The sequence below is a fragment of the Archocentrus centrarchus genome, chromosome 19 (genome assembly GCF_007364275.1).
Source record: "Archocentrus centrarchus isolate MPI-CPG fArcCen1 chromosome 19, fArcCen1, whole genome shotgun sequence".
NCBI lineage: Eukaryota > Metazoa > Chordata > Actinopteri > Cichliformes > Cichlidae > Archocentrus > Archocentrus centrarchus.
The window spans coordinates 12,997,607-13,023,173 of record NC_044364.1 but is presented as its reverse complement, the minus strand read 5'-3'; the positions used below and the strand labels follow the sequence as shown (position 1 = coordinate 13,023,173).

Genomic DNA, 25,567 nt, shown 5'->3' with positions numbered 1-25,567 from the left:
CGGAAGCAGCACAGACAGCTGCGAAAGTAAAAGTTGACGTTCTTCCTTCGGCATATAAAAGCGGTCTAAACGCTTTTTGTAGATATAAGCTATTAAAACCACAGGGACATTACATCTTATATAATGCTCCAGATGGCTTTCTCCTGGTTTCGTGCAGCAGTGCCGCTTTGTTTCGCGGTTTTATCGGTCGCTCTGGCCATCAGCAGACAGACTCCAGGTAAGCGGTGAAATTACAAAAATGAGCTTGTGAAATGGCGATATAAACGGCATCATGTCGCAACAGTATTGTGCAGTTTGACGGCAGACTGTGTGGTCTTGTATGTTTATGAAAAAGGTAACGGTGATGTAGGTATAATGCTGACTAACAGCGCCTCCACCTGGCGCTTCTGTGTTTTTTTTGTTTTTTTTTTCTTTTTTAACCCCGGCTCCTTCTCAGCCGTTCCGTCCCTTCTGACCGCCGTCGTCGGTGTGTGCTCTCTGGCTGGGATGGCGCTCATTAGCTTGAAGATAAAAGGTGAAAATCGGACTTTAAGCAGCCTGTTGAGCCAGTATGTGGCGGTGAAAGTTGTAGGCTGGCTGGGCAGGTGGCAGAGAAGGAAACTTGAAGCCGACACACTCAAGGTGAAGGAAGTCCAGGAGGAGACGCTGCTGAAGCGCTTGCGTAAAAACGCAAACACTTATTATGGAAGACAGTACGACTTCAGCTCAGTTAAAGGTAAGGAGAGAAGTAGATAGCGTTAGTAAGTAGGTGACATTTGTGCTTGTTTAGTGTAGACGCATGGGAAGACCAGGAGTGACACATTAAAGAAAAGAAAAGTGGCGCATTAAAGAAAAATTTCAGCCCTACGTCCCAGCTGACATAGGGCTGAAATGTTACTGTCCAAATGTAATTAGAGTTGCAGCTATCATTTTTTTTTAACTATTTTTATTGTTTGTTGAGTTTTTTGGGGGTTTTTGTCTATAAAATTTTATAACTCTTGAACCTGTATCATCACATTTATTGTTTTATTTGACCAAATGTCCCCCAGGCATATTCAGTTTACAAGTGACTGAAACAATAATTCATGCATTAATTTCAATTTGACTCCATATGCTGATTATTACATGATTATTTATGATTTGACATTACATCTATATTAATTTTGGCATCACAGTTTCAACACCCTTAGTATTGATGTAAGGAGTACTAGACTATTTCTAGACTTAGCCACCATGATCATCTGAGGATGTTACTTTTGCTTAAAATAAACTAATATGATGAAAGATAAATGACAGCTGTCATGATATTTTTGACTCAAAAAACTAAAATCTGTTTATTTTTCAGATAGTGATGAATTTCGTGCACGTCACCCTATTACTACATACAAGCACTATCAAGACCTAATCAAACGCATCGTAGCTGGCGAAGAGAATCTGATCATTGCTGAGAAGCCACAGATTCTGGCCATGACCTCTGGAACGTCAGGATCCAGTGCCATGCTGCTCAGCACCAAGAACACCAACACTGAGTTTTTCCTGCAGGTGAAGTCACTGCTTGATGATGATATAACCTGTGTAGTGTGCATGCAGATGTTACTAATAATGCTTGTTGTGTGCGTTCATCAGGGAGTGACTGTGTGTTTAGATGCCATGCGGCAGGCATTCCCTGAGACCAGCAGCCTTCAGCGCACCACCAAATTTTTTTACACTCCTACTTTTCGGCAGTCTGAGGCTGGCATTCCCATCGGGCCAAACTCCTCGACACCAGCCTCCTCACACCATATGCTAAACCTGTATACAACTCCAGCAACTGCCTTCGAGGTATCAACAAGTCTGATAAGTGGTCAGCCTGAGTATGACCTCTTCATTTATGTACTTATGCAAAAAGGTCCTCTGTTTCTTCAGGTTTCCAATGAGAAGGACACCCTGTACCTGCATCTTCTTTTTGCTCTGAAAGATCCTAGTGTGGGAACACTGGAGTCCAACTTTGCCTCCACAGTTTTCTATGCCTTCAGTGCCCTACAGGTACATGGATGCATGTCGTGTAAAAGTTATTTTTATTCTGTGTTGTGTTTTTTCTGTTTTATGTGAGTTGAGACATAAAAACAGTACAGAATGGGAAATAGTGAAAATAAAAATTATAATACATGGTAATCATAAAATGCGTCCTTTTAAAAAATGCATTAGTAATTTTATTTCTTGTCTCATTTTAAAGAGACAAAATTTCACTGAGCAGTAGCGCTCCGTTGTTGGTCCTTGACTGCCACTTTGTACATGCCTTGCTTCTCTCTCACTGGGACATTATCTTGTAAGGCAGGATGAAATCCTGAGTCAGGTGTCAAGCTCCCACTGAGGGATTAAAAAGAGGTGTGTTAATTTGTTTAATGACTAAAGGATTAGGCAAGTAGTTTCTACCTAATATGCTCTCGATCCCATAGGAGCGTTGGCAGGAACTTGTGGAGGACATTGAACGAGGGAAAATCAGTACTGCTCTGTCTCTGGAGCCCAAAGTAAGGGCCAGGCTTGAAGCGCTAATGAAGCCAGACCCACAGAGGGCTGCCCAGCTCCGGGCCCACTTCCAAGACAGCTTCAGGGGGATTGCCAAGCGCCTGTGGCCTCATCTGCACCTGGTTCTGGCAGTGGACTCGGGTTCTAATCAGATCTATGGTGAAATGTTGAGGGAGAACTACTGCAAAGGAGTGCCTTTCTACTCACCCTTCTATGCTGCCACTGAAGGTAAGAGCCATGTATGTATGTAGACCAGATTTGCATTTTTAAGATTTTTTTTTTTTTAAGATTTATTATTCTTTATTTTAATTACAAATTGTACCAGTTATCAGGAATAAATATAGTCTGCAGTTGCAACCAAAAAAGTGCAGGGAAGAATATGCAAGGCATAGCCAAATATGTTACTATTAAAAGCGTTTGTAGCGTTTCCAAATGTGGACTTGGTCAGCATTTGCACTCGTTGTCCGTGCCCCTGCAGGTCTAATCGGGGTGAACCTGTGGCCTCAGGAGTTAAACAGGCATTACTTGCTGTGCCCTCGTTCAATGTTCTGCGAGTTCATCTCAGAGAGCAGCCTGGATGAGGAGACACCTCACACTCTGTTGATGGAGGAGGTGAAGGAGGGAGAAAACTATGAGCTTCTTGTCACAAATGCTTCTGGACTTTTCAGGTTTGATTTCATCTACTAACAAGAAAACTGTAGTAGTATGTTTATGTCCTCATGATTGTTCCAGCTCACACTGCTTTTTAATGTTTTACATTTGTTTAAGGATACATGGGGCTGTGGAGTTTAAAGGATGTTATTATGGAGATCAAACAAATATCCCCCACCATTACACCACCACGATCAGCCTGAACCTTTGTTATAAAGCAGGATATATCCATGCTGTCATGTTATTACACTAAATTCTGACCCTGCCATTCTAATGTTGCAGCAGAAATTGAAACTCATCAGACCAGGCAATGTTTTTCCAATCTTAAATTGTCCAATCTTGGTGAGCCTGTGTGAATTGTAGCCTCTGTTTCCTGTTCTTAGCTGACAGGAGTGGCAGCTGGTATGGTCTTTTGCTGCTGTTGCCTGTCTGCTTCAAAGTTCAAGGTGTTGAGCTTTCAGAGATGCTCTTATGCATACTTTGACTGCAACAAGTCATTATTTGAGTTACTGCAGCTGGAAGCAGCCATTCTCCTCTGACCTCTGACACCAGCAAGGCATTTTCAGCCAGAGAACTGCCGCTCATTTTCTCTTTTTGTGGGCGCCATCCTCTGTAAACCCCAGATATGGTTCTGTGGGAAAATCCCAGTACTCAGATCAGCCCATCTGACACCAACACCCATGTCACATTAAATCACCTTTCGTCCCCATTTTGACACTTGGTATGAACTTCACCAGGTTGTCTTGACCATGTCTACATGCCCTTATGCGCTGGGTTGCTGAATGGCTCATTAGATATTGGTGTTAATGAGCAGCTGAACAGGTGCGCCTAACAAAGTTGTTGGTGAATGTATAATCAGCTTTGTCCAGTGAGTCCATATGATTGTCAGTGCAGTTAAAATTTAATATTGCAGCTAACAAATAGATATTAGATGTGTTGGAAAGCTGCATAGGTGAACGTCATATTTACTGTGTTACAGATATCGCATTGGAGACATTGTAAAAGTAGTTGGATTTCACAACCAGTGTCCCATCGTGGAGTTTCAGTACAGGTACTGTATTGGACAGCCATACAGTTTTCATTACGCTATGTGTGTATATAAGGCATGACATGACATTTTTTCTTCTCCTTGCTTCCGTGCTCTGCTAGACGAGGTCAGATGCTGAACGTTCGTGGAGAGAAAGTGTCAGAAGCGTTGTTCCTCGATGCTTTGAAGAAAGCTGTTGCTCAGTGGCCAGGAGCTCAGCTGGTTGACTACTGCTGTGCTGAGAGTGGCATCCTAGGTAACCTTTGGTCTTCTTTATACCTTCTCATATTCTCATAGAAGAAATTTGAATATGATAGTGTACCTATTAAATTCTTGCGCGCCATATCTTGTTTTATTTATTGCGGCATTGCAGGAGATTCAATTGGTGGCTCAGACCCTCACTACCAGGTGTTTTTAGAGCTGAAAGGTGTGAGGAGACTTACAGAGGAGCAACGACATAAGGTAAGACAAATTAGGTCACCAACAGGCAGCATATTTGCAATTCATCATTAAATCACTCTACATTGTCTTTCTGTTTGCTATCTCCTCTCCTCCTTCCCAGTTGGACATTTCTCTCCAACAGGACTCAGCAGTCTACAAATCCTTCCGTATCAAAGGCAGCATTGGACCAATGAGGGTGCAGTTGGTGGCGGACGGTGCGTTTAATGAACTTCGTAAGCGGATGATGGCCTACTCAAGCACCTCACCCAACACGTTCAAAATGCACCGGGTGCTGCGCAGAAAAGAATACGCTGAATTCCTCTTGGGGAAGACTGTTTCCTGAAATGACTTAGAGACTCTGTGATGAGTGCTGAATGAATTTCTCTAGTTTTAGTTTATTTATGACCAACCTGATGAAGTGTGCCTTTGAAAGAAAATTGTGCAGTGAAAAAGTGTTCCGTCAGTTTTGTTCACTGAAATCTGAGGACTCAACCAGGGTATCATAACATAAACTGTATTGATTTTTTTTTTTTTTTAACCAACATGGTGTTTTTGCCCAATCTAGAAGGTTTCCAAGCATTTCCACAGATAAAGACTGGGACTGACTCGAGCTACGCAAAATCTCTGAGTCATGTTTAAATGTAGACTTATTATCAAAAGGCACATCTCCACTGCCTCAGTGGAAAAGAGGTGTGACTTATGAATTTGTCTCACTAGAGTTTCCTTTCTCTCCCTTGTACATACTCAGATGACATTCCTAAACAAATCTTACTTTAACTCCTTTTAATGTTTTTCAAGTCAGTTAAATAAAATAATATCTAGTAAATGTCTTTTCATGTGGATTTGCTAAAAGCTTGTAAAACTCTGAAACTTATTTTTAAAATATCCTTTCAATTTACACCATCTGTTTCTGAATGTCACAGCAGCAGCACCGTCTCATGATCCTGTTTAGTGAAATTACCTGTGACAGCTAAAGCACAATTTGGCAAGATTTAAATCTAAAAACACTCCACTCTCATGTGGCTGAGTTTCATCTTTTTGGTCCCTTTAGAATGGCGTTGTTAGACAGCAGTCACAGCATGTGCTGGAAAAGATAATTATTCTATTTTTAGCTTTAGTTAATGATGTGATGTCATATGCTTATTGGTGGAAGTTTTTTTTTTTAGGCTTTTGTCTAAAAGAAGGACGGTTCTGTGCAGACTTGGCCAGCTTGCTTTCAGTGAGCTCCCAGTTTCAGCTCCCTTTGATTGAAGTGAACCCTTCAGACCAGTAGAGCTGATTACTGGTAAGCATCATTAATCTAGACTGTAACTGATGATCCTTATGAAAGCAATGAAGGCTTCAATAGCGGTATGCTTGCAGTGCTCACCACCTGAACAGCTCAGCTCTTCATTTTCATCATAAGCAGAGAGCAATATGAGGGTCAGGACTTTGTTGTCACCACTAGAGGGAGCCAGTCTAATATATAGCCGAGCAGCAGATGGTGTTAATGCTGTCTCCCACAGGTCCAGCATTTAACTGCTTGTTAGCCCTAAAAGAAACAGTGAATTCTTGGTTATATCTCTGACTGTTAGTGCCTTCAGCTGAATTAATAGCATCTAAGTTATCAAAATTTTGTTTAAAAAAATGGGGGGTAGCAAATGAAAACGAGAGAGAGAGAGAGCATATGTATCTATGTTACTTTTTTAATTCTGTGAGATTTTTTTTTTAAGTTGCCGTCTTTAACCTCAAAGAAAACAGGAGTCTGAAAGCTGAACAAGCCCCGGTCAGAGCTACTGCTCTTCTGTGTTATTGCAAGGCATGCTTCTCAGGTCGAATCATTCACAAAGTGGGCTAATATTTTTAGTAACGCCCCATTTCAGCCGAGATTTGACATCGTTCTCGCTTTATTTTGGCTGCATAATGTTACGACCATATACACAAGTGTTACACACTTGAATTTTAACTTTCACCTTAAGAAAGCTGGCAAACAGCAATATGGCACTAATTTGATGTTAGGCCTTTTTCTTAAGTTGCTGACTAATTTATATTCAAAAAAGTTTTTTTTTTTTTTTGTGCATTCAGCAGTTGCATAGCTTAACTTACAAAAATAATTTGCATAATCCTAAATGGAATGAACCTAAATGTTTCTTTTATTATTGATAATCTGCTTTTATGATTTATTTTTTAATATGTAGAGTGTTATTGTGTGGTTTCACATTAGAATATATTGCTTGGCAAGTACTTCCTTCTTTCATTTGCTGTTTATTCATTCCAGATTGCCTTCTTTTTTTTTTTTTCTTGGTGTTTAGTTAGATGGTTTGTGTCTTCCTCTGTCTGCCGTCCTCACATGCCCAGAGGATTTACAGACACAAACGCTCAGAGCTTGCGACTGCACATCTGCTCTCTCACAAGTTAATTCAGTGTAAACAGACAGATTTGAGAAAGGCAGGCCTGACTTCTCAATGGGATGCTGAGGGAAGTGTGAATCACCCTGGTCATGGAGTTTATCTGTCTTGCAATTTAAATCAGGATTAGGGTCATGGTTTCTCATTCAAGTTTGGTAAATTAAAGTCAGTTCTATAAATATTCTTAAAGAATTAATTTTCTGACTTTAGTGTGTGCATAATTAAGTCAGCAGAATCATCCAGGTTTCACATCCAAAAAGAGAATTTTAGAAGCAGTCCCCTTAAAACTGAGAATTATGGGAAATGTAGTTGAGGATGATATTTCACCTGACCATCTGTGCATCACACTGTCACATTAGACCGCAGAGAAGATTGTGAGCATGTTTAATGTATTAGCCTCTTTATTAGTGACAAGCAGCGACGGATGAACTACAAGAAGAAGGGACAATGAGAGGTCATTAAAAATAGAAAGCAGTGAATGGCTGCCAGGGCTTGAATAGGATCCGAGAGAGGAAACAATGCTCTCTTAAAGCCTCCAAGCCTTTTACTTTCACTGTCTTTTTCCCCACCTTTTTTTTGTTTGTTTTGTTTTGAAAATGCAGCTCACCTCTGCTCCCAGCAATTAACATTTGATGTGTTTGTGGTTTTGTTTAATTATCCCCTAAAATAACCACCTACAGCGTATAACAACAAGATCTACCTCTTTACTGACGTGGCTATTCTCAGAAGTCTGCAGCTGCTTTCAGAGCTGTTAGTCAAGATCTAAAACCAATGTGCTTCTTTTTTTTTTTTTAACCATGAATATTAAAAATGCATTTTCTGGTGAGAGGAAACACCCACACAGATGCTGAATGTGCTAAATCGCTCCAAGATTACCAGCCCCCACAAGAAATTTCTATTATATTTCTTTCCTCATCATTTTTTTGGTTTACTTGACTCCCAGTTTGTGTAGAGTATGCATTTGATGGATGGTGCAGAAAATATCTACTGAAGATCTTGTTCTTTTTATCTTATTTTGCAGGGATCTTAGCAGGTTTATTGTGTATGTTGCGAGTCTTTTGAGCCAGAAAACAGCACTAACAATATATTCTTGAGCCCTTTTAGCTGCTAATTGGAGTGTTGAGCTGATTGTTCCAAAGTATAAACATGTTTGTATATAATTGTGTAGGATTTCTTCTAGGTTTTTCTCTTGCTTCTTGACAAAAATATACAACTGTAGGATTTCATTCGTCACCTCATACAAACAGCAGGGACAAAAAAAGCAGCAATAAATGTGCTTCACAGTTAAGTAAAACTCAGAACATGACTAATGCTGAAAACCTCCGTATAATGAATAAAATCAACTCAGTTTTCTGCCTTTTTTTCTCTCTAAATCAGAGGAGAATATACATTTTTTAAAATAATTATCAAAAGACCATAATATAGGCCTATAATATTAGCCACATCACCCTCCAAAATAACCCCTAATATTAGGTTCCAGGTTCAGCATTTAATATTGATCACATTAATAATAGCAATGGGTCATCTTTCCCTGATTACTGCAATTTTAATGAGATTATTTTGATAGGATTCTTTGAACACAGAGAGATGATTTATCTCCCTGTTAAGCACATTCACTGCCTAGAGGTATTTCCCCTTGTTGGCTAAGCTGTATTGCTTTCTTGGGTCAACGTGAGTCAACTTTGGGGTTTTTGACATCGAGTCGTCATGAAAAACATCTCCAGGCTTATCCTTTTAATCCGCTCTTAGCAGCTTTTATCCCAGAGTCTTAACTCTCTCATGAGGACTCTGCAGGGGGTGATAGGGCAACAGCAACCAGCCCCATTTAGAACATTAAAGACTGAATCAAAAATACTCTAGGAATCGCGTTTCGGGGCTGCGGCTCCTTCTCTCACGAACTTGGATGAAAGAAATAAATTAGAATACTTTGACAGTCTCCCTTTAGCCAGACTCCTATGACAATACAGCACACAGTCCAACAGAATACAAAAGCCTGTGTTAACCGATGTACAGGTAATCCATCTTTCCTTGGTTTGCAGACATGCCCACAAAAGCCATGTGCTGATAGTACCACTGCTGGGTGTGATGGTGCTGTCAGACGCTCCAAAAGCCTCCTCCTTCCCTTCCTCCCTCTTTCCTCTACCTCTCCCTCCCTTCCCTTTCTCTCTCTATATCCCCACCACAGATGAAAACAGGTCCCTACAGAGAACGCCAGCATCTCATTGGCTGATATATCACAGGAGCGGATGGGAGCAGGAGTGAGGGAGAGTGAGAGTAGCGAGGAGGGGAGAACACTCAAGAAGATGCAACTACTCCCCCACAGCATCCTGACACATCACTGAGCATCACTGAAAAGAGGTGTAGACACATGCTGTTATTTTTCGTCGCACAAATTTGTGGTCCTCTTTTAAATGGAAAGCGCAGCAGACTTGGAGGATAACTTCCTCCACGTTGCTGCTGGGATCGGCTCTCTGACCGAAAGGTGCAGACAAGCAACAGCTGTGCTCACTGTTTTGAAGCTCTTTGGATCTCAGAGTCAGTTGTGCTTGATCCCTTCCTCTGGCTGAGCAGCTGCTCGTGATTGTGACACTTAATTTCTCCTTTTTGAGACTGCCTCCGAACCTCTGCATCGTTGGAGTGAGCTATTTTAGTCCTCCCAAAGCTGCACTATTGTTTTACAGAGAGGCATTGCTTCAGGAAGGGTGGCCGCATTTACTGTAAATGTGTGTCCCTGCGACTGGCACTGGAGAGTCACCCTCAAAGTCTCCCGCACCTGCTGAGACTCTCTGGAAGCTACCTGCTGTGCCTTTGGGATGGTGTGACCTCAGGCCAGCAGTTGGCCTTCCCACATCAGGGTCAAGATGCCAGTGATGAAGGGCCTCCTGGCCCCACAGAACACCTTTCTAGACACCATCGCTACACGCTTTGATGGCACACGTAAGTATTCTGTGAGCTTCTGCGAGCTTCTCTAGTACTTTTCTCTGTTAAATTCTTACACTTTCAATTTGTGACCTGGTGGTTTAGGTAGCTGACTTGGACTTTGCTCTCTTCAAGTCAATTGTGAGGTTTTCCTGTCAAAATATAGCTAAAAATTAGTGAAATTTTATTAGCTGTCATCAAAGGAAATAAAGACCCTGTGCAGTGTTTTCACTGTGAGAGACCCACTGCCTGAATTTAAGCATATTTCTGTTCATCCCCTGTTTTAACTTATAACAGCTTTTCTCGGGTCATCATCACATAAACAGCATAAACTTCCTGACTAAAACAATATCTGCTGCTGGTTCCACTGGAAGCAAAAAAGTTTGCCTTCACTTTTATAAAACAGCTCGCATTTGTTTTATACATTTAGCTTCACAGTAGCCAGAGCAGCCATTAGGCAGCACTGCCATTTCTGCTTGGCTCGTGCCTCTTGTTTTGTACCTTGTGCCCCTCTCAAGGGAGGTTGTGGCTCATTGTAAATAAAGGCCATGGGGATGTCTGTGTTTGTTTGCTTGTCGATTCAGCCTGTCCTCCCTCAGCTAGTTGCAGCAGCCGGATTGAACGGATGGCTCGCAGTGATTCTTAGAGCTTGGTCTCTGTTCCACTTGGGGAAATAAACACACTGAAATGGGAGACATTACTGTGTAAGTGATGTGCAGGGTATGCAATTATAGCTTCAATTTGTAAGCTGGGCATTCTAATGAGATATCTCTCAGTTTCTTAAAGCACACTTACACGGTGCCCATCAGGAATTGTTCTTGTATCTGAGCACTAAAGGAGCTGAAAATACAATGTAGAGTTTTGTGAGATGAGCGGATTCACACTGAATCTAGATGATGTGACTACTGCACAGTTCAGCTGGATGATCAGGAGGTCAGGCCCCCATGTTCTGTGCCCTTGAGCTAAATATGTCACCGTTGACAATAATGTTTAAAAGCATGTAGTGCTCTTTAGGGTGCTTCAGTGTCACAGGACCCGTCCCCGTTTACATGTTGTAATTCAGTCCTGAAGCTCTTAGAGCTGAGCCCACATCTGAAACTTCGGAACAGAACACAAATGACAGTAAAGAGGTGACAAATTAAAGGAAAAATTGTGTCTTAGTTAAGTGCTGGGCTACAGCGTGCTCTCGGGACAACCTCATTATTCCTTGGCTTTAGTTTAAGTCTCTGAGGCTGTTCCACATGATTTTCCTTATTTGATAAATATTCCCTCATTTGCTGGGTTGAGATCTGGTGACGGTCAGAGCCACAGAATAGAAGTGTTTTATCATGGTATAAAGGTCATCACTTAGAACAACTTTGTATTGATCTGACCCTTCTCCCTAGGTGAACCCAAACCATACAAGAAGATAGGTTAAGTTACCCACCAGATCCCCTTACTGTTAGGCCAGTGTTCAGGTTTTCCTTTAATTTGTCACCTGCCCTTTTTATATTGTAGTACCTGTTTTGAGTGTATAATGTCCATTTAGAACAGCAGATAAAATGAATAGAAACATTTCCCTATCAGCAGGATGTGCATCTTTTTTTTGCTATTTCCAAGCTATTCTCACTACTGCCATAAGGCTGTGGCTCCTACGGGAGTGGCAGAGTGCCCACTGCTCAAAATAGCTTCCTTCCTGTTGCCCGGGTGACAGGGTCCTGCCACTTGACATGGATGATGCTTGAACACTTAGGACTTGGAGAAAAAGATGGTCGGCTGAAGAGAAAATGCTTGCTTTCTAATGAAGGACTTGTAAGCAGCTGGTCTCTTGTTCCACAAAAGCGCATCTTAAAACAAGTGGCTTTGTGGGCCGTGCACCTGCAGTCTCTTTTTTGGTGTCACCTCCAACTGCCGTCAGTCTGCTGCATGCAGCATTCATTAAAGTGCTTCTTCTTATGGGTTTTGCATCTTGTTACTTCACTTGGATGTTTGAACTTTACTGGCTAGAATTTAGACACATGAAGGCTGCATTCAAGACAGAAAAAAATAGTCTGATTTGTGGTACTAAAACTAGCTTATAGAGTTTAAAACCTTTTGTGGAAAATCAGTATTAGGAATCTTTAAAAACGCCTGGAGAAGATTTTTAATGACATTTCAAGGCTTATTTTAATGCTAATATTAATAATAATAATTTTAAAAATGTCAATAAAATATCCTGCCAGGTATTATTTGTGCACTTTTGGGAAATATTCACTTGTGCATAAAATTCAAATTCCTAATCAAGATTCAGTTAAATTAGAAACTGAATCTGCATAGGCACAAAACATGGAGCATGCTTATGGAAAAATAGCATGTCTCAGTTTAGATGAGCCTACTCATCATCACAAAATATACATATACTCACACAGAAAACATATTGTAGATCAAATACCATGCCGGTTACTTAATTTACTAACTGTACAATATAGAAAATAAAGTCAAAGAAGTGCATTTACATAAAAAAAATATACATCTCGTAAACATAACCCTTGACTAACAATTATAACATTTACAGTTTATAGCAACATACACTCACCGGCCACTTCTTTAGGTACACCTTGATAGTATGTTGTTGGCCTGCCTTTTCCCTTCATAACTGCTTTAATTCTTATTGGCACAGATTCAACAAGTTGCTAGAAACATTCCTCAGAGATTCCGGTCAATATTGATGTGATAGCATCACACAGCTGCTGCAGATTTGTCGGCTGCAGATCCATGATGTGAATCTCCTGTTCCATCACATCTCAAATGAGTTCTTTGTATTGATTTCTGGTGACTGGGAGGCTATTTGAGTACAGTGAACTGATTATTATGTTCAAGAAACCAGTTTGAGATGATCTGAGCTTTGTGGCATGGTGCGGTATCCTGCTGGAAGTAAAAAGTCAGAAGATGGGCACAATGTGGACGGAAAGGGATGGACATAGTCAACAACAATATTAAGGTAGGCTGTGGTGTTCAAATGATGCTCAGTTGGTACTAAGGGGCCAGAAGTGTAAAATTGATACACACCAGGATGGATTCATGTTTTCATGTTGTTTCCATCAAATTCTGACCCTGCCATCCAAATGTTGCAGCAGAAATTGAGACTCATCAGACCAGGTAACTTTTTTTTTCCAATATTCTGTTGTCCAATTTTGATGAGCCTTTTATAAACTGCAGTCGAAGTTTCCTGTTTTTAGCTGCTGGAGTGGCACTTGGTATGGTCTTCTGCTACTGTAGCCCATTAGCTTCAAGGTTCATTTAGAGATGCTCTTCTGCATACTTTGGTTGTACTAAGTGATTATTTGAGTTATTGTTGCCTTCCTATCAGCTCAAAGCAGTCTGGCCATTTTCCTCTGACCTCTGGCATTAAAAAGGCATTTTCACTCATAGAACTGCCACTCACTGGATATTTTCTCTTTTTCAGACCATTCTTTGTAAACCCTAGAGATGGCTGTGTGGAAAAATCTGAGTAGATCAGCAATTTTTTTAATATTCAAAGTCACTTCAATCACTTTTCTTCCCCATTCTGATGCTCAGATTGAACTTCAGCAGGTCACTTTGACCATGTATAGTTGCAACATGTGATTGACTGATCTGGCACAAACGATCAGATGAACAGGCGTAATTAATGACGTGGCTGGTGAGTGTACTATTTAAACAAGCAAAGTTATTTGTAGGTTTCTGTATGAAAAGGTGTCTTACTTTTACAAGCTGATAAAAACAATTTTTATCATATTAAGTAAATTAATAGTATCATATCATTGTTTACTGAATACCAATTTTTCTATAAAAAAAAATCCACAGATTTTTACAAGCAATATTTAACAAGTCTTATGTGATGCAGCCTTAAAATGATGATGAAGTAAAATAGTTTCTTACCATCAGGCTGAGTAAAGAATGTATTTAGATCAGCAGAACCAAAGAAAGCTCCACTGCTGAGTGAGCAGCCTTGCAATCAAACATTGTCCAAAAATTTTATTTAATGTGCCACTCCAAGTTAGCCCCTGCCTTGACTGCCATGTATAATAAGAGCAGCATCTCAGAGTTATTTCATCATTATGTTCCAGCATGTCCATGTAATTATTTCCACTATGCAAAACGCTGCATTGTGCTTTTGTGCATCTGTTTGCGCTGATGGACTAAATAATACATTATTTTAAAAGCCCAAAATCTCACTGTAATTATCTATTGTGCAGTTTTATGTTCAGCATTTTTATGTGTGAGTGTTTCAAAGTAATTTCCCCACTGAGAGTTTTTTTTCTTCATGTTCATAAATATTGATTTGGCTATGCTTGACCTTAGGAATAACAATTATAAAAGTGAAAGCAATTTTAAGTTGCTTATAATTTAACAGTTCTGGGTCTCAGACAATTACCCAGCTGAACCCCTCTACAGTAAGCAAAATGTCAGAGCAGGTTAGGTCAATAACCTTTGACACACACAGCACAGTATTTGGCTCACGGCAATGTTGGTGTCCATGTTTCCCAAATGGAGATGTCTGCCTGTGTGTATTCGAGTGCCTGTGCTCAGGGCTTTGTACAACCAAGCCACATCACAATCTATTTTTTAATATCGCTATGTTGGTTTGTATAGTTGTTTCATCCCTGAAGGGAAATTATGAAGGATCAAAGGTCAGGGTGAGGTTACAACTGCAGTTCTAGCTGTAGTTTTATTTTGCACACCAGCAGTCTAGATGCTTGTTCTTACACGGGCTAAAAACCCAGAGTTTCCATTATCCCGCTGGCACAAGAACTGAGCTCTGTGTGTTTTTGTGTGTTACAGTATAGTTGCCTGTCCTTTACACCCATCTCCACCTCCCCGAGCTCTTTTACGCGACCTCCCCAGCAGCATTTCCACACTGACAGCAGCACTCGCCCTGTGGGGCAGCATAACCACAGGGCAGCTGCTGGCAAAGATAAGAAGCGGGTTTATTTTCTCCCTAAACACTTTTCCATTAAAAGGCAACTAAAGAACCAAAGAGGAGCCAGGAAAGAATGTCAGACTGAACCTTACGAAGCTTATTGTTGCCCAGCTGATGAACAGGTCTTAATAGGCAGCTGCAGAATCCAACACACTGGAGATAGAAGCCAGATGATAGCTGAGACTCTTTTGTGGCTGCAGCCTTTGCAGTTTCTTTTTTTTTTTTTTTTTAAGTCAGTGGTAACAGGTGGCAAAGTTTGATCTATAAATTTGGAATAGGCTCTGCTGTAATTGTTCAGGTTGGTGGTTGAGTCCCCAGGTAGCCTGCTCCACGTATGTTGGTGTTTTTGAGCAAGACACCGAAATAAATCTGCTTCTCATGTGCAGGTCTGCACCTTACATTGCAGCTCCACCTCCATCGGTGTGTGAATTTAGGTGTGAGTGGGTGTGAGGTTTTGTAAAGCACTTTTGCACTGTTCTTGGTATAAAGGCGCCACATAACTGCAGTCTTTTTACCTTTAACAGGAGTCAGATCACGACAGTGCAGATACTTTTTAAAAAAAGTCTAACTCTGAATACTATTTTTGATGCCTTTATCAGTCACTGACATCAAAGTGACTGATTTTCCCACGTGCCTCTTTGCCAGACCGGTGACCTTTTCCCATGCAAGTCCACTCCTCCTTTTGCCCTCACCCATCTGCCCCAATAAGTAATTACATGCTACTGAGTGGTAATTAGTTTCTGAGGAAGTGGCCAAGCCTCTTGGGCTTCATCTGTCTTTTATACACAGAAGAACTCTTATATGGACATGAGGTTGGCTGCTTGATGTTAGCAGTAGCATGTAGTGTCATCATGTCAGATTACAGTTGTAGCGCGTCAGCACAGATGTGTAATTAAGGAAGCCGGAGCAGCTGAGCGGCTACTGGAAGCAATATCCCTCAGAGGATTACAGACTAAGAATTGAGGCATTGTCACAGCCACACACACAAGCGCGCGCGCACACACGCATAGAGGCTGTTTATATTGTAGTCCATGTAGGTGCTGGATTGCTTATTAAACGAATGGAAAAATAAGGATGTCACTGTAGAAGGTGAATGTAAATGAAGCGAAAGACTTTTGTTCAGGATATAAAATGATTCACTGTGATCCTGAACACACATCCATATATTAAATATATAATATAGCATTTTGGAAAAGTTCAAACCAAGCATCAGAAGAAAAAAGTGATTGAGGTGACTTTGAACGTGGCACGGTTGTTGGTGGCAGACGGGCTGTTCTGAGCATTTCAGATTTTCAGCACAGCCATCTCTAAGATTTACAAAGAAAGGTCTGAAAAAGAGAAAATATCCAATGAGCAGCAATTTTCTGTTTGAAAATGCCTTGCTGATGTCAGAGGTCAAAGGAGAATGGTCAGACTGCTTCTAGCTGAGAAGACGGCAACAGTAACTCAAATAACCCCTTGTTACAACCAAGGTATGCAGAAGAGCATCTCTGAATGCACAGCACCTTGAACAATGAAGCAAATGGTCTACAGCAGCAGGAGACCATACCAGTGGCCACTCCTGTCTGCTAAGAACAGGAAACTGATTCACAATTCACACAAGCTCGTAGTAATGTCAGAAAGATCATCACGCCACAAAGCTCAAATATCTCAAACTGGTTTCTTGAACAATGAGCTCACTGTACTCAAATGGACTCCACAGCAGCAAAGCTAGCCTGGTTTTGTCCAACACCTCTTAAGCTCACTAAAATACAATACAATATATCGTGTATGTTTTACATACGGTATACATACATATGGTGTAAACAGTTTATTTTGAACATTTGTAGGAAACAGTGGCTTGTTGGCGTCTAAAGTCTAGCATATTACTTCCAGTCTCAGGCTTTATGCTAAGTTAAGCTCAGCTATCAACTGCTGGCTATAATCTCATGTTTAATTTGTCTTCTTACTCTTCACAAATTAACAACGCTTTGAATTTTTGAAGTGTAAATGTACTCACAAAAGGAAAACACCAATGTACGGCTACCCCAACCAAAAATATGATTGATCCTTAAAATGCCTCCTTTTTTAAGCTGTGTTGTATGTTTGTTGATTTCAACCTAATTTTAACCTAATTTTCACCTGCTGTAACAAAAGATTTTCCCAACTTTGAGTTAAATGAAGTCTATTTTAACTTATCTTAATGAAGGTGACACAGCCTATCAACCTCACAGAAATGGTTAACCACATTTGACTTCACTGCAGTGGATTATATATGATTATTTAGTATTTTAATTTTGCGTTTTCATTATAATAACACCATGTTTTTGTCACACTTATTAAATTATATAACAATATCAGCTAAAACTGTTTGCTTATTAGAATTATATGTATTAATTATCAACAAAATGAATCTATTGTGAAGTGGAGCGAAAAATGGCTAATAGTGTGCACAATATATAAATTTAAGGCTCTGCCCCCTCAGAATTAAATTAAAAGGAGCCTCTTTTGATAATCAGTAAACAAATCAGAAGCCTAATAGCTTTAATATAGTAAAAGTAAGTAAAAAAAAAAAGAAAAAAGGAAAGTTTCAATTTGATTTTGACAGAAGTCCAGCCGCATATCAAGCGTACCAGGAAGCCAGCAGCGTTGGTGGTGAAAGCAAACAAATCTGTCCACACACTGTTAAATTCTCTATTTTCCTCTGAGCTTCTTTTCTTTTTTTTTAAATTTGAAAGCCATAACTAGATATTTTTGTATCTATGTCACTGCCAATCACCTTAACTGAGACAATTTGCCCATCTACAGTGGCTAACAGGTTCAAGACCCCTCATCTATGTTAATTCATTACCTGATAACTAATAACGAACACCCAAACACTGACTGCAAAGCAGCAGAACTGGAAGTGCAAACTGCTAACATTGTAAGAAAACCTTTGTTTTACACATCCGAACTTAAACAAAAGTTGTCTGAATCATCCAGAAAACTTTGCATACCTCCAAACACAGCATAAAAGTTTTTTTCCTTCACAGCCCACTGGTTTTAATGTTTCCTTACAAAGTGATTAATGACTACCCCTGCCCTTGACCTACTTAAAGGACTGATTTAGGGATGCTGAGTAAAGACATACCTATTCTTAGGTAAACATTACATAAACCAGAGATGAATGCAGTTGCTCTCTGACACTTGCTGGCTCACTGAGTTAGGGTGTTAGGAATTTATAGAACATGAAAAAGAGGCCATGTTTCTTTTTTTTCCAGCTGGATCAGCAATCACATCTTGTTCCACCATTGTTTCTAGGGTGAAGTTTTTCTTTTTAGATGTGAATGTGAGTTTCAGGGCACTTTGTATTCAGAGTTGAGACTTCACCTACAAAAAGCTTCATATATAGACTATCATAAAAAAAAAAATTACAGTTGTGACTCTTTGGACATGAAACTGTTGATGTTCACAAAGATCTGCAGCAGACAATGGAACAGAAATAGTACAGTTTCTCCTTGCTGAACAGCAGCAAGCCATGGCATGGATAGGCATAAAACTTCCTCTGCCTGTTGATGGATCAGCCTAATGCCTGTCTCTTTCCATAATTCCACAGTGACAGTTTAGTTGCTGCTCGCTGCACACCCAAGAAAGGTTGTCACCGCTCAGAAAAGACATCCCCTATGGACTGCTTTCTGTTCAGCCTGGCCAATTAAAGTGCTAGATTGTGGAAAGTGCGGTAGCAGCTGTTTAATACTCCTTCTTAGACTTTCTCTCTGTGGAATCGTGAGAATTCAGAGCAGTCTGTCTGTCTGTCAATGTGCTACCTCTTGCTCTCTGGGCAAAAAGTCTGCAGTCTGATGTTTTCAGTTTAGCAGCAGAGAACAGAGCGATGTCTGTTGTTTTCCCAAGGCCTCAATAGTGACTTGTGCAAAGAATTAACAAGCAAATATGTATAAATACTTCTTGGATTATTGCAGCCAAAACAGTAGATAAATGTTATGACCTTTTCAATACAACAGACCTCAAGCCAGAGATATTTTTTCACAACCATTAAGTCAAAGGATTATGTTAAAAGCATTCTTCAGGACATTTTAATGTTTGAAATATCTCTTTTATGGGATCCATACTGTATCTACTGTGAATGGACAACAACAAGCCCATGCTTTTTGTGCTGACAGGTTCAGCTACAGTATCTGTTAATACTTCCAGCTACAGGCTGTTTATTTTGTCTGCATCAATCATTTTCTACTAGACTATAGTTTCAGTCACCAGATACTGCCTGGAAGCCTGTAGGTGAGGAGTCACAAATCTGTAAGCTGGTGGTTGTTCAACATTCACTGAGCTTTTATTAGGACAGAAAACTGGAGACTGATAATTGTTTTATCATCTTTGCTGCAGAATTGTGCAAAAGAGACTGAAATATGGGTTTGTCTGTGTCCCACAGAGGAAACCTATGAGGAAACAAAGTGACAATATCAGCTCAGTGACTGAAAATAGCATTATCCAAATTAAATGAACTGTATATTATATAAAGGTTTTTGTATTGTATTGTATTTCAATACTCTTCCCACTAGTCATTCTGGTAGACAGATAGCCACAGTGTTTGCCAAACAAAGAAGCCTCACTGCAGCAAGGTCACATGCTTGTAGCAACTGAGGGAACATGTGACGTCAAACTCTATGCTATCACCAAGATTAATATATCTAGGTATGCAGAACAAATTTAGAGTCTGTGAATGCTGCAGCCTTGAGTTGCTGGAATAAGATGCCAGACCAGAGAACTACTTTTGTGTCTTTATGTCCTGCAGACATAACTAAACAAGAGCAAGAAAAAGATGCGAGAAAGAGAGCTGTCCGTGGTGCTGAAGGCATAATATGAAACAGAACCAAAGCAGAGCTGTTTTGGTGCAGAATAATCAAGTGTAGAGGCAATATCCACATAATATGATTCACATGTAAAAGCCTGCACAATAGACTTAATATTCCACCATTTTAATTTCACATTTAGATACATAGATTTTCTGGATCTTTCATGGAGGTACATTGTTTTTCCAATCTGCAGCTCCATAAACATGGCATTACCATCAGTATAAACAGGTGAAGGAACACATTACAAGAAGGTGAAATTGAGTGTGACTTTAGATTGGACATTCTTGAAGCATTTGCTTCCTTTCTCCAGTCATATTTCATGTTTATGTTTATATTCCACTGGCACATTTCCAGTTTGTTGCATCTCTCTGCTAGTCAGCCCATTTTAAAATTGAAGGGTCGAATCTTTTCTTGGTTCATAGCCTCAAATTAAGTAAGCTTGCAGCCCAGTGGAAAAATCAGTCACTAACCTTTGTGATTCTCATAAACCCCAGTCATCTCTTTTATGTCATACCGTCTGCAGCCCATCATGTTAGGTTTTTTTTCTGCTGCACTTACCAGTCTTAATAACCACCAGCAAACCTCAGAAATATGCTGATGAAGGCTTGGGGAAATTAATTTGGTCTACGCTAAAGTCTGATTCATGTTTTCTTTGAAAAGCTTTGACGTAAGTTCAAAGAACTAACCAGACTTTGATTCCCGGTGCAAAGAAGAGATAATGTATTTAATTCCAGGCTAAAAATGATGCAAAGAGCTCAGCCTTGCATATTACTGACATTCATATCAAAAAGTTCTCAGTTTCAAGTTTCAAAAACGCATGTAAAAAAAAAAAAAAAATCTGCCTCTACTTCTCACACATCTTTACCTTCTTATTTTTCCCTCACAGACAGTAACTTCCTGTTGGGTAATGCCCAGGGCCACCGCGGTTATCCCATTGTCTACTGCTCGGATGGCTTCTGTGAACTGACGGGCTTTACAAGAACTGAGGTGATGCAGAAGAACTGCAGCTGCCGCTTCCTGTACGGGGCCAACACCAGTGAGCACGTGGCCCAGCAAATGGAGAAGGCTCTGGAGAGCAGAGAAGAGTACCAGGCTGAGGTCCACTTTTACAAGAAGAATGGTGGGTGCACAGAGGATGTAGAGATAAAATAGATCCCAGTACATATTTAAATTTTTTGCTCAGTTGGTCCAATATTTTTAACTAGATTGTTCTGGTTTGACCAAACTGCAGTGTGATCAAAATGAAAAAAAAAAAAAAAAATGTTTTTTTTCCCTCAACATCATGAAGAGGGCATTTATTTTTAGATGAGAGCTGAATGTTCTGGTTGGATTATGAATGCAGAATTTAAAAGAGCAGTTCAGCAGTGCCCTACGTGCTTTTTAGAGAGTTGGTGTTCCTCAATTTTCATTTTAATTAATACACAACAATAAGATTAAGGGAGAGTGAGAGGTTCAAGGAGGAGGGAGAGGTATAGTTGCGTACCCTATTTCCACAGCTAATCACTCTTTCCTAATGCGGGATAAGGTACTGTACATAGTGTCTTGAATTACCTCCTTCCTTCTAACTTCTCTCTAATCCTTCTGGCTCAGAATATGATGTCATACGTTAGGAGAGAACATACAACAGTGTTTAAGCCTCCCTGATTGGCACGCAGGATTATGTTCATTCGACAGAGACTCAAACCCGCATCCTCAGGGTGTTTGAACCTCTTATTATGCAGCTGGATTGTCAAATCTGGACTTTAATGAAACACAACTGCTTCTAATCTTTTTTCTTCTTTTTTCTTACTGTACAGTAAGTAAAAGTAAGGCAATACTACTAAAACTAATAACAGAAAGGCTCAGCCATTTTTGATAAACCACAAATAATGAAAAACAGCCATTAAAAAAAGGAAGAATAGAAGAGAGACTGTGCAGCTTAAAAGGAGAATACAGTTTTAAAGCTATAATCTCAACTGGCAAATGTTCACAACTGGTACAGTATATGAAGAAGTCTATCCCTAAAGGAATTCAACACACACACACACACACTCGCACACACACACACACACACACACACACACACACAGTCCTCTAATGTGTGCAACTTGTAAGCACAATAACTCACAAATGGCTTGCTGCCTGTTGTATTTATACCAACAGCCTTGCACTAAAACACCACCATCTACACTGTTTTCTCCTCCTTTTTTTTCTCCCTGTCTGTGCTTCACACATGAACAAGCACACTAGAGACACTAAAGAAGATGTGAAACAACTGTTTGGTGGCAGAGCACAGTTTCTACAGAGCTTGCTAATGAGCATTCTGGTTTCTTGTTGAGGTCTTGAATCTGTGTTCTTCCTTCCCTCTCTGAGTTGTTATATTCAGACCTCTGACTTTCTCTTTCACTTTGTGTTTTATCCTATGGATCACTATCCAGATCTAATCTGAGGCATATTTATAGAAAGGCTATGCCATACTTGACAAGCAGCCACAGTTCAGTGATGCTAAAAGCTGACATGATGTGTGAAATCACACGGCTTGGCTTGAGAAACTTAAGTCATTAAGGAGATACATTAACAATGTACACCCCCAAACAAAGGTTTGGCTTTGCAACGTCTCTTATTGGAAGTTCAGTTGAACCACTGCAAATTAACCAGAAAAAAGACTGACCACAAAACAACCAAAAATGCACAAAAGGGATCACAAACACATAAAAAATCCCATAAGAACTAGCCACACAAACACAACAAAGAAAAGACAAAAGCAAAAAGCAAAGGTTCAACTAATCTCAGTGACCGCAGCATGCACTCTTCCTGATTGTTATTTATTTTATTTTATTTTTTTGCATATTTGTCACACTTGTTTCAGATCATAAAACAAATTTTAATATTAGTCAAAGATAATCCGAGTGAATAAAAAATGCAGTTTTTAAATGATGATTTCATTTATTAAGGGACATAAGCTATCCAAAGCTAGCCTGGCCCTCTGGGAAAAAGTAATTGCCCCTAAACCTAATAAGAGGTTGTGCCACCCTTGGCATTGAGAACTGCCATCGAGCATTTGTGATAACCAGCAGTGAGTCTTTCAGATCACTGTGGAGGAATTCTGGCCCGCTTTTTATTGCAGAATTTTAATTCAGCCACACTGGAGGGTTTTTGAACATGAACAGCCTCTGTGAGGTCACACCAAAGCATCTCAATGGGACTGGACCACTGCAAAACCTTCATATTATTTTTTGAGTCATTCAGAGATGGACTTGCTGGTGTGTTTTGGATTACTGCATAACCCGAGTGTGCTTGAGCTGCAGGACAAGAACTGATGGCCGGACATTCTCCTGCCAGATTTACTGGTAGAGAACAGAATTCATGGTTCCATCAAGTCGTTGAGGTCCTGAAGCAGCAAAGCAGCCCCAAACCATCATTCTGCCACCACCATGTGTTTCATGTCAGTTGTAACGGGACTCAAACCTTCCAAAAAGTTAAACTTTTGTCCCGCCAGTCCACAGAATGTTTTCCTGCTTTTTTTTTCAAACTTTTTGTTTGATCATCAAGATTTGCTTGGCAAATGTTAGACACACCTTTGAGCTTTGGTCAGCAGTAGTTTTTGCCTTGGAACTCTCACACGGGATGCCATTTTTGCAGAGTCTCATGAACACTGACCTGAACTGAGGTAAGACCTGCAGTTCTTTAGAAGTTATTCTTTGTTCTTTTGCAACTTCCTGGATAAGTCATCAGTGCGCTCTCGGTAATTTTGGTAGGTCAGCCACTCCTGGGAAGGTTCACAACTGTTCCAAGTTTCCTCCATTTCCAAACAAAAGTCTCCAGCTAGAAGTTGTACTTCTTCAATCCTGCATCTCTTTCTTCAGTGTAGGCGCGATAGAGGGCTTTTAGATGTCATGTGTCATTGTTTCATAAAGGCTATTTCGAGGCACCAACAGGATTTATACATTTATTTAGCATCACTTTATTTAAACTTCTTTTTTCATACTACACTGGATATGTCTTTTGAGGAATTGTCTTCATTCTCCAGATGAGGTGAAAGGAAAACCATTACTAAATGATCATTTCTGCTTCTGCTCCAGGTGTGGCCTTCTGGTGTCTGTTAGACATTGTGCCCATAAAAAACGAGAAGGGCGAAATGGTTCTCTTCCTCTTCTCATTCAAGGACATCACCGACACCTACGAAAAGGGCCACTACAACAGCAAGAAGGAGGGTGAGTTGAAAGGCTTGTTTACAGAAAATAGCTCCCTTTGTTTGCTTACTAGGACCATCCATGATTTACAAGCAGGTCATGCTTGGGCCCCTAGCTTTCATTTTCTCTGTATGTTCTTGTTCATCACTGTCACATCCTACCCAGCAGTTTTGTTTCGGCTGGCAGTTGTTCATTGAACTCAGACAGTTGTTTCCAATTGGGAGCTTGATTCGGGCACCAATGTGTCTTCAAGTGGAACCTGAACACAGTCTGCCACAAATACCAAGCATTATGCCAGGGGAAATAAACATAATGCATTTGGATGAAAGTCTTAGGATAGTGGCAGTTGTGTTTTTGTGTCTTAGCTGTGTAACTACACCAGAGAAAATTTTCAGGTACGTAAAGTAAAAAAGTAAGTACAATTTTATTTGTATAGCACCTTTCAAGATAAACATCACAAAGTGCTTCACAACAAAATGCCAGAATCTAAAAACAAAAGTATAGCAAAGGTGTTGCATTAGATGGCACCATATTCTCTTCCTTTATTGCCATCACCCAACAAATTTACAACCTTGTGATCCAACTGGCATGTGACTCTGTGTGACAGTTTCAGAGGACAAGAGCCACAGGAGGAAGAGCAGTTCACACTTCAGTGAAGCCAGGAAGCGTGGACGCACCATGTTGTACCAGCTGACCAGCCAGTTCTCCAGTGGAGGCAAAGGAGAGGTTAACCTGGGTGGAGTGAGTACATACCTTTATTACTCGTGTTTGGATGGATCTGATGGATTTTTCTGTTTTTCGCCTCTAAAAAGATAAACAGGAGTTGCTCAGACAGGCAGCGCCTTCACACCTGATTTTGAATTATTAATGCTGATATTTAAAAGATGAGATTTTATGAGGACATTATGAGGGAAGTCTTGGCCCAGATTTCAAGAGTGTGGTTTAGCGCTGTAAAAAATTAAACTAATGGCTTTGCTATTTTAAGTGCTGTTTTAATCCTACTTTTCTAGTATTTTTATTTATTTATTTATTTATTTGCATCCAAGCTGTTGTTTGGTGGATTTAAATGGAAAAACAGCAAGGTCGCTGTGGAAACTGTGGTTGCTTGGAGGCACAAGATGGCTGTCTCTGCTGGTGAGGGGTTATTGGTCATAGAGGAAGCTGGATGCATTATTATCATCTTTTTTTTAAAAAATATGCCAACACCTCCCAAAGCTTTGGGGTATGGGTCATTATGTCAGAGGCATGTTCCCATAAATAACCTCAACTAAGGGCATTCTGTCTAATACTTCCGTATTATATGTGTTTCTTTTAAACTTACTTTTAAATTTATTTAACTACATATTTCTGAATACAGTCTTTCTAACCAAAGTAGAGTGAAGCCATTGGTTTTTCTGATTATTAAACTGGAAAAAATGATGAATGCCCATTTTTTTGCTCGGCTGTTTCGAAGAAAAAGTTGAGGTATTGTCATAGCCTTAGTGCTGGTGACGGCATCTTAACTTTGGCTGTAACATGAGAACGATGTGAGGTAGGATGTTCAAATTCACACCATAAATGCATCTGCTAAATGTCTCGGAGGAGTTAAAGCCAGTCCAGGAGGACTGGGGAACCATATATTCCCGCCTGTGCAAAACTGAAAAACTAATTCTAGCAATTCTGCCACTTCATTTCCTTTGCGGTATTTTCTATCATTTTCAGCAAAATCTGCATAGTGTGTGACTTTTTGGTGA

At 40.1% G+C, this 25,567-nt stretch overlaps 2 protein-coding genes across 2 annotated transcripts in view; both read left to right on the top strand.

Annotated features, from left to right (window-relative positions):
• LOC115798207 (GH3 domain-containing protein-like) lies at nt 1-5,432 on the top strand. Its single transcript, XM_030754964.1, has 11 exons — nt 1-217; nt 437-715; nt 1,325-1,521; nt 1,606-1,800; nt 1,885-2,004; nt 2,418-2,715; nt 2,966-3,155; nt 4,118-4,189; nt 4,288-4,421; nt 4,539-4,627; nt 4,728-5,432. Exons 1-11 carry the CDS (start codon nt 124-126, stop codon nt 4,947-4,949), a joined length of 1,890 nt encoding a protein of 629 aa, XP_030610824.1. The 5' UTR covers nt 1-123; the 3' UTR covers nt 4,950-5,432.
• Nucleotides 5,433-9,854: 4,422 nt separating this feature from the next.
• Nucleotides 9,855-25,567, top strand: part of LOC115798205 (potassium voltage-gated channel subfamily H member 4-like) — a 43,312-nt gene continuing 27,599 nt past the window's right edge. The window contains exons 1-4 of the mRNA XM_030754961.1: nt 9,855-9,930; nt 20,549-20,782; nt 23,724-23,855; nt 24,448-24,575. Coding sequence (XP_030610821.1) covers nt 9,855-9,930; nt 20,549-20,782; nt 23,724-23,855; nt 24,448-24,575 — 570 coding nt within the window. The remainder of the gene's footprint in view (nt 9,931-20,548; nt 20,783-23,723; nt 23,856-24,447; nt 24,576-25,567) is intronic.

Bases quoted from the DNA above. Each gene is read 5' to 3' on its own strand.
- LOC115798207 (XM_030754964.1), top strand. From the start codon at position 124: ATGCTCCAGATGGCTTTCTCCTGGTTTCGTGCAGCAGTGCCGCTTTGT. The intron at 1,522-1,605 runs GTGAAGTCACTG...TGCGTTCATCAG, and splicing joins ACACTGAGTTTTTCCTGCAG to GGAGTGACTGTGTGTTTAGA. The intron at 1,801-1,884 runs GTATCAACAAGT...CTGTTTCTTCAG, and splicing joins CTCCAGCAACTGCCTTCGAG to GTTTCCAATGAGAAGGACAC.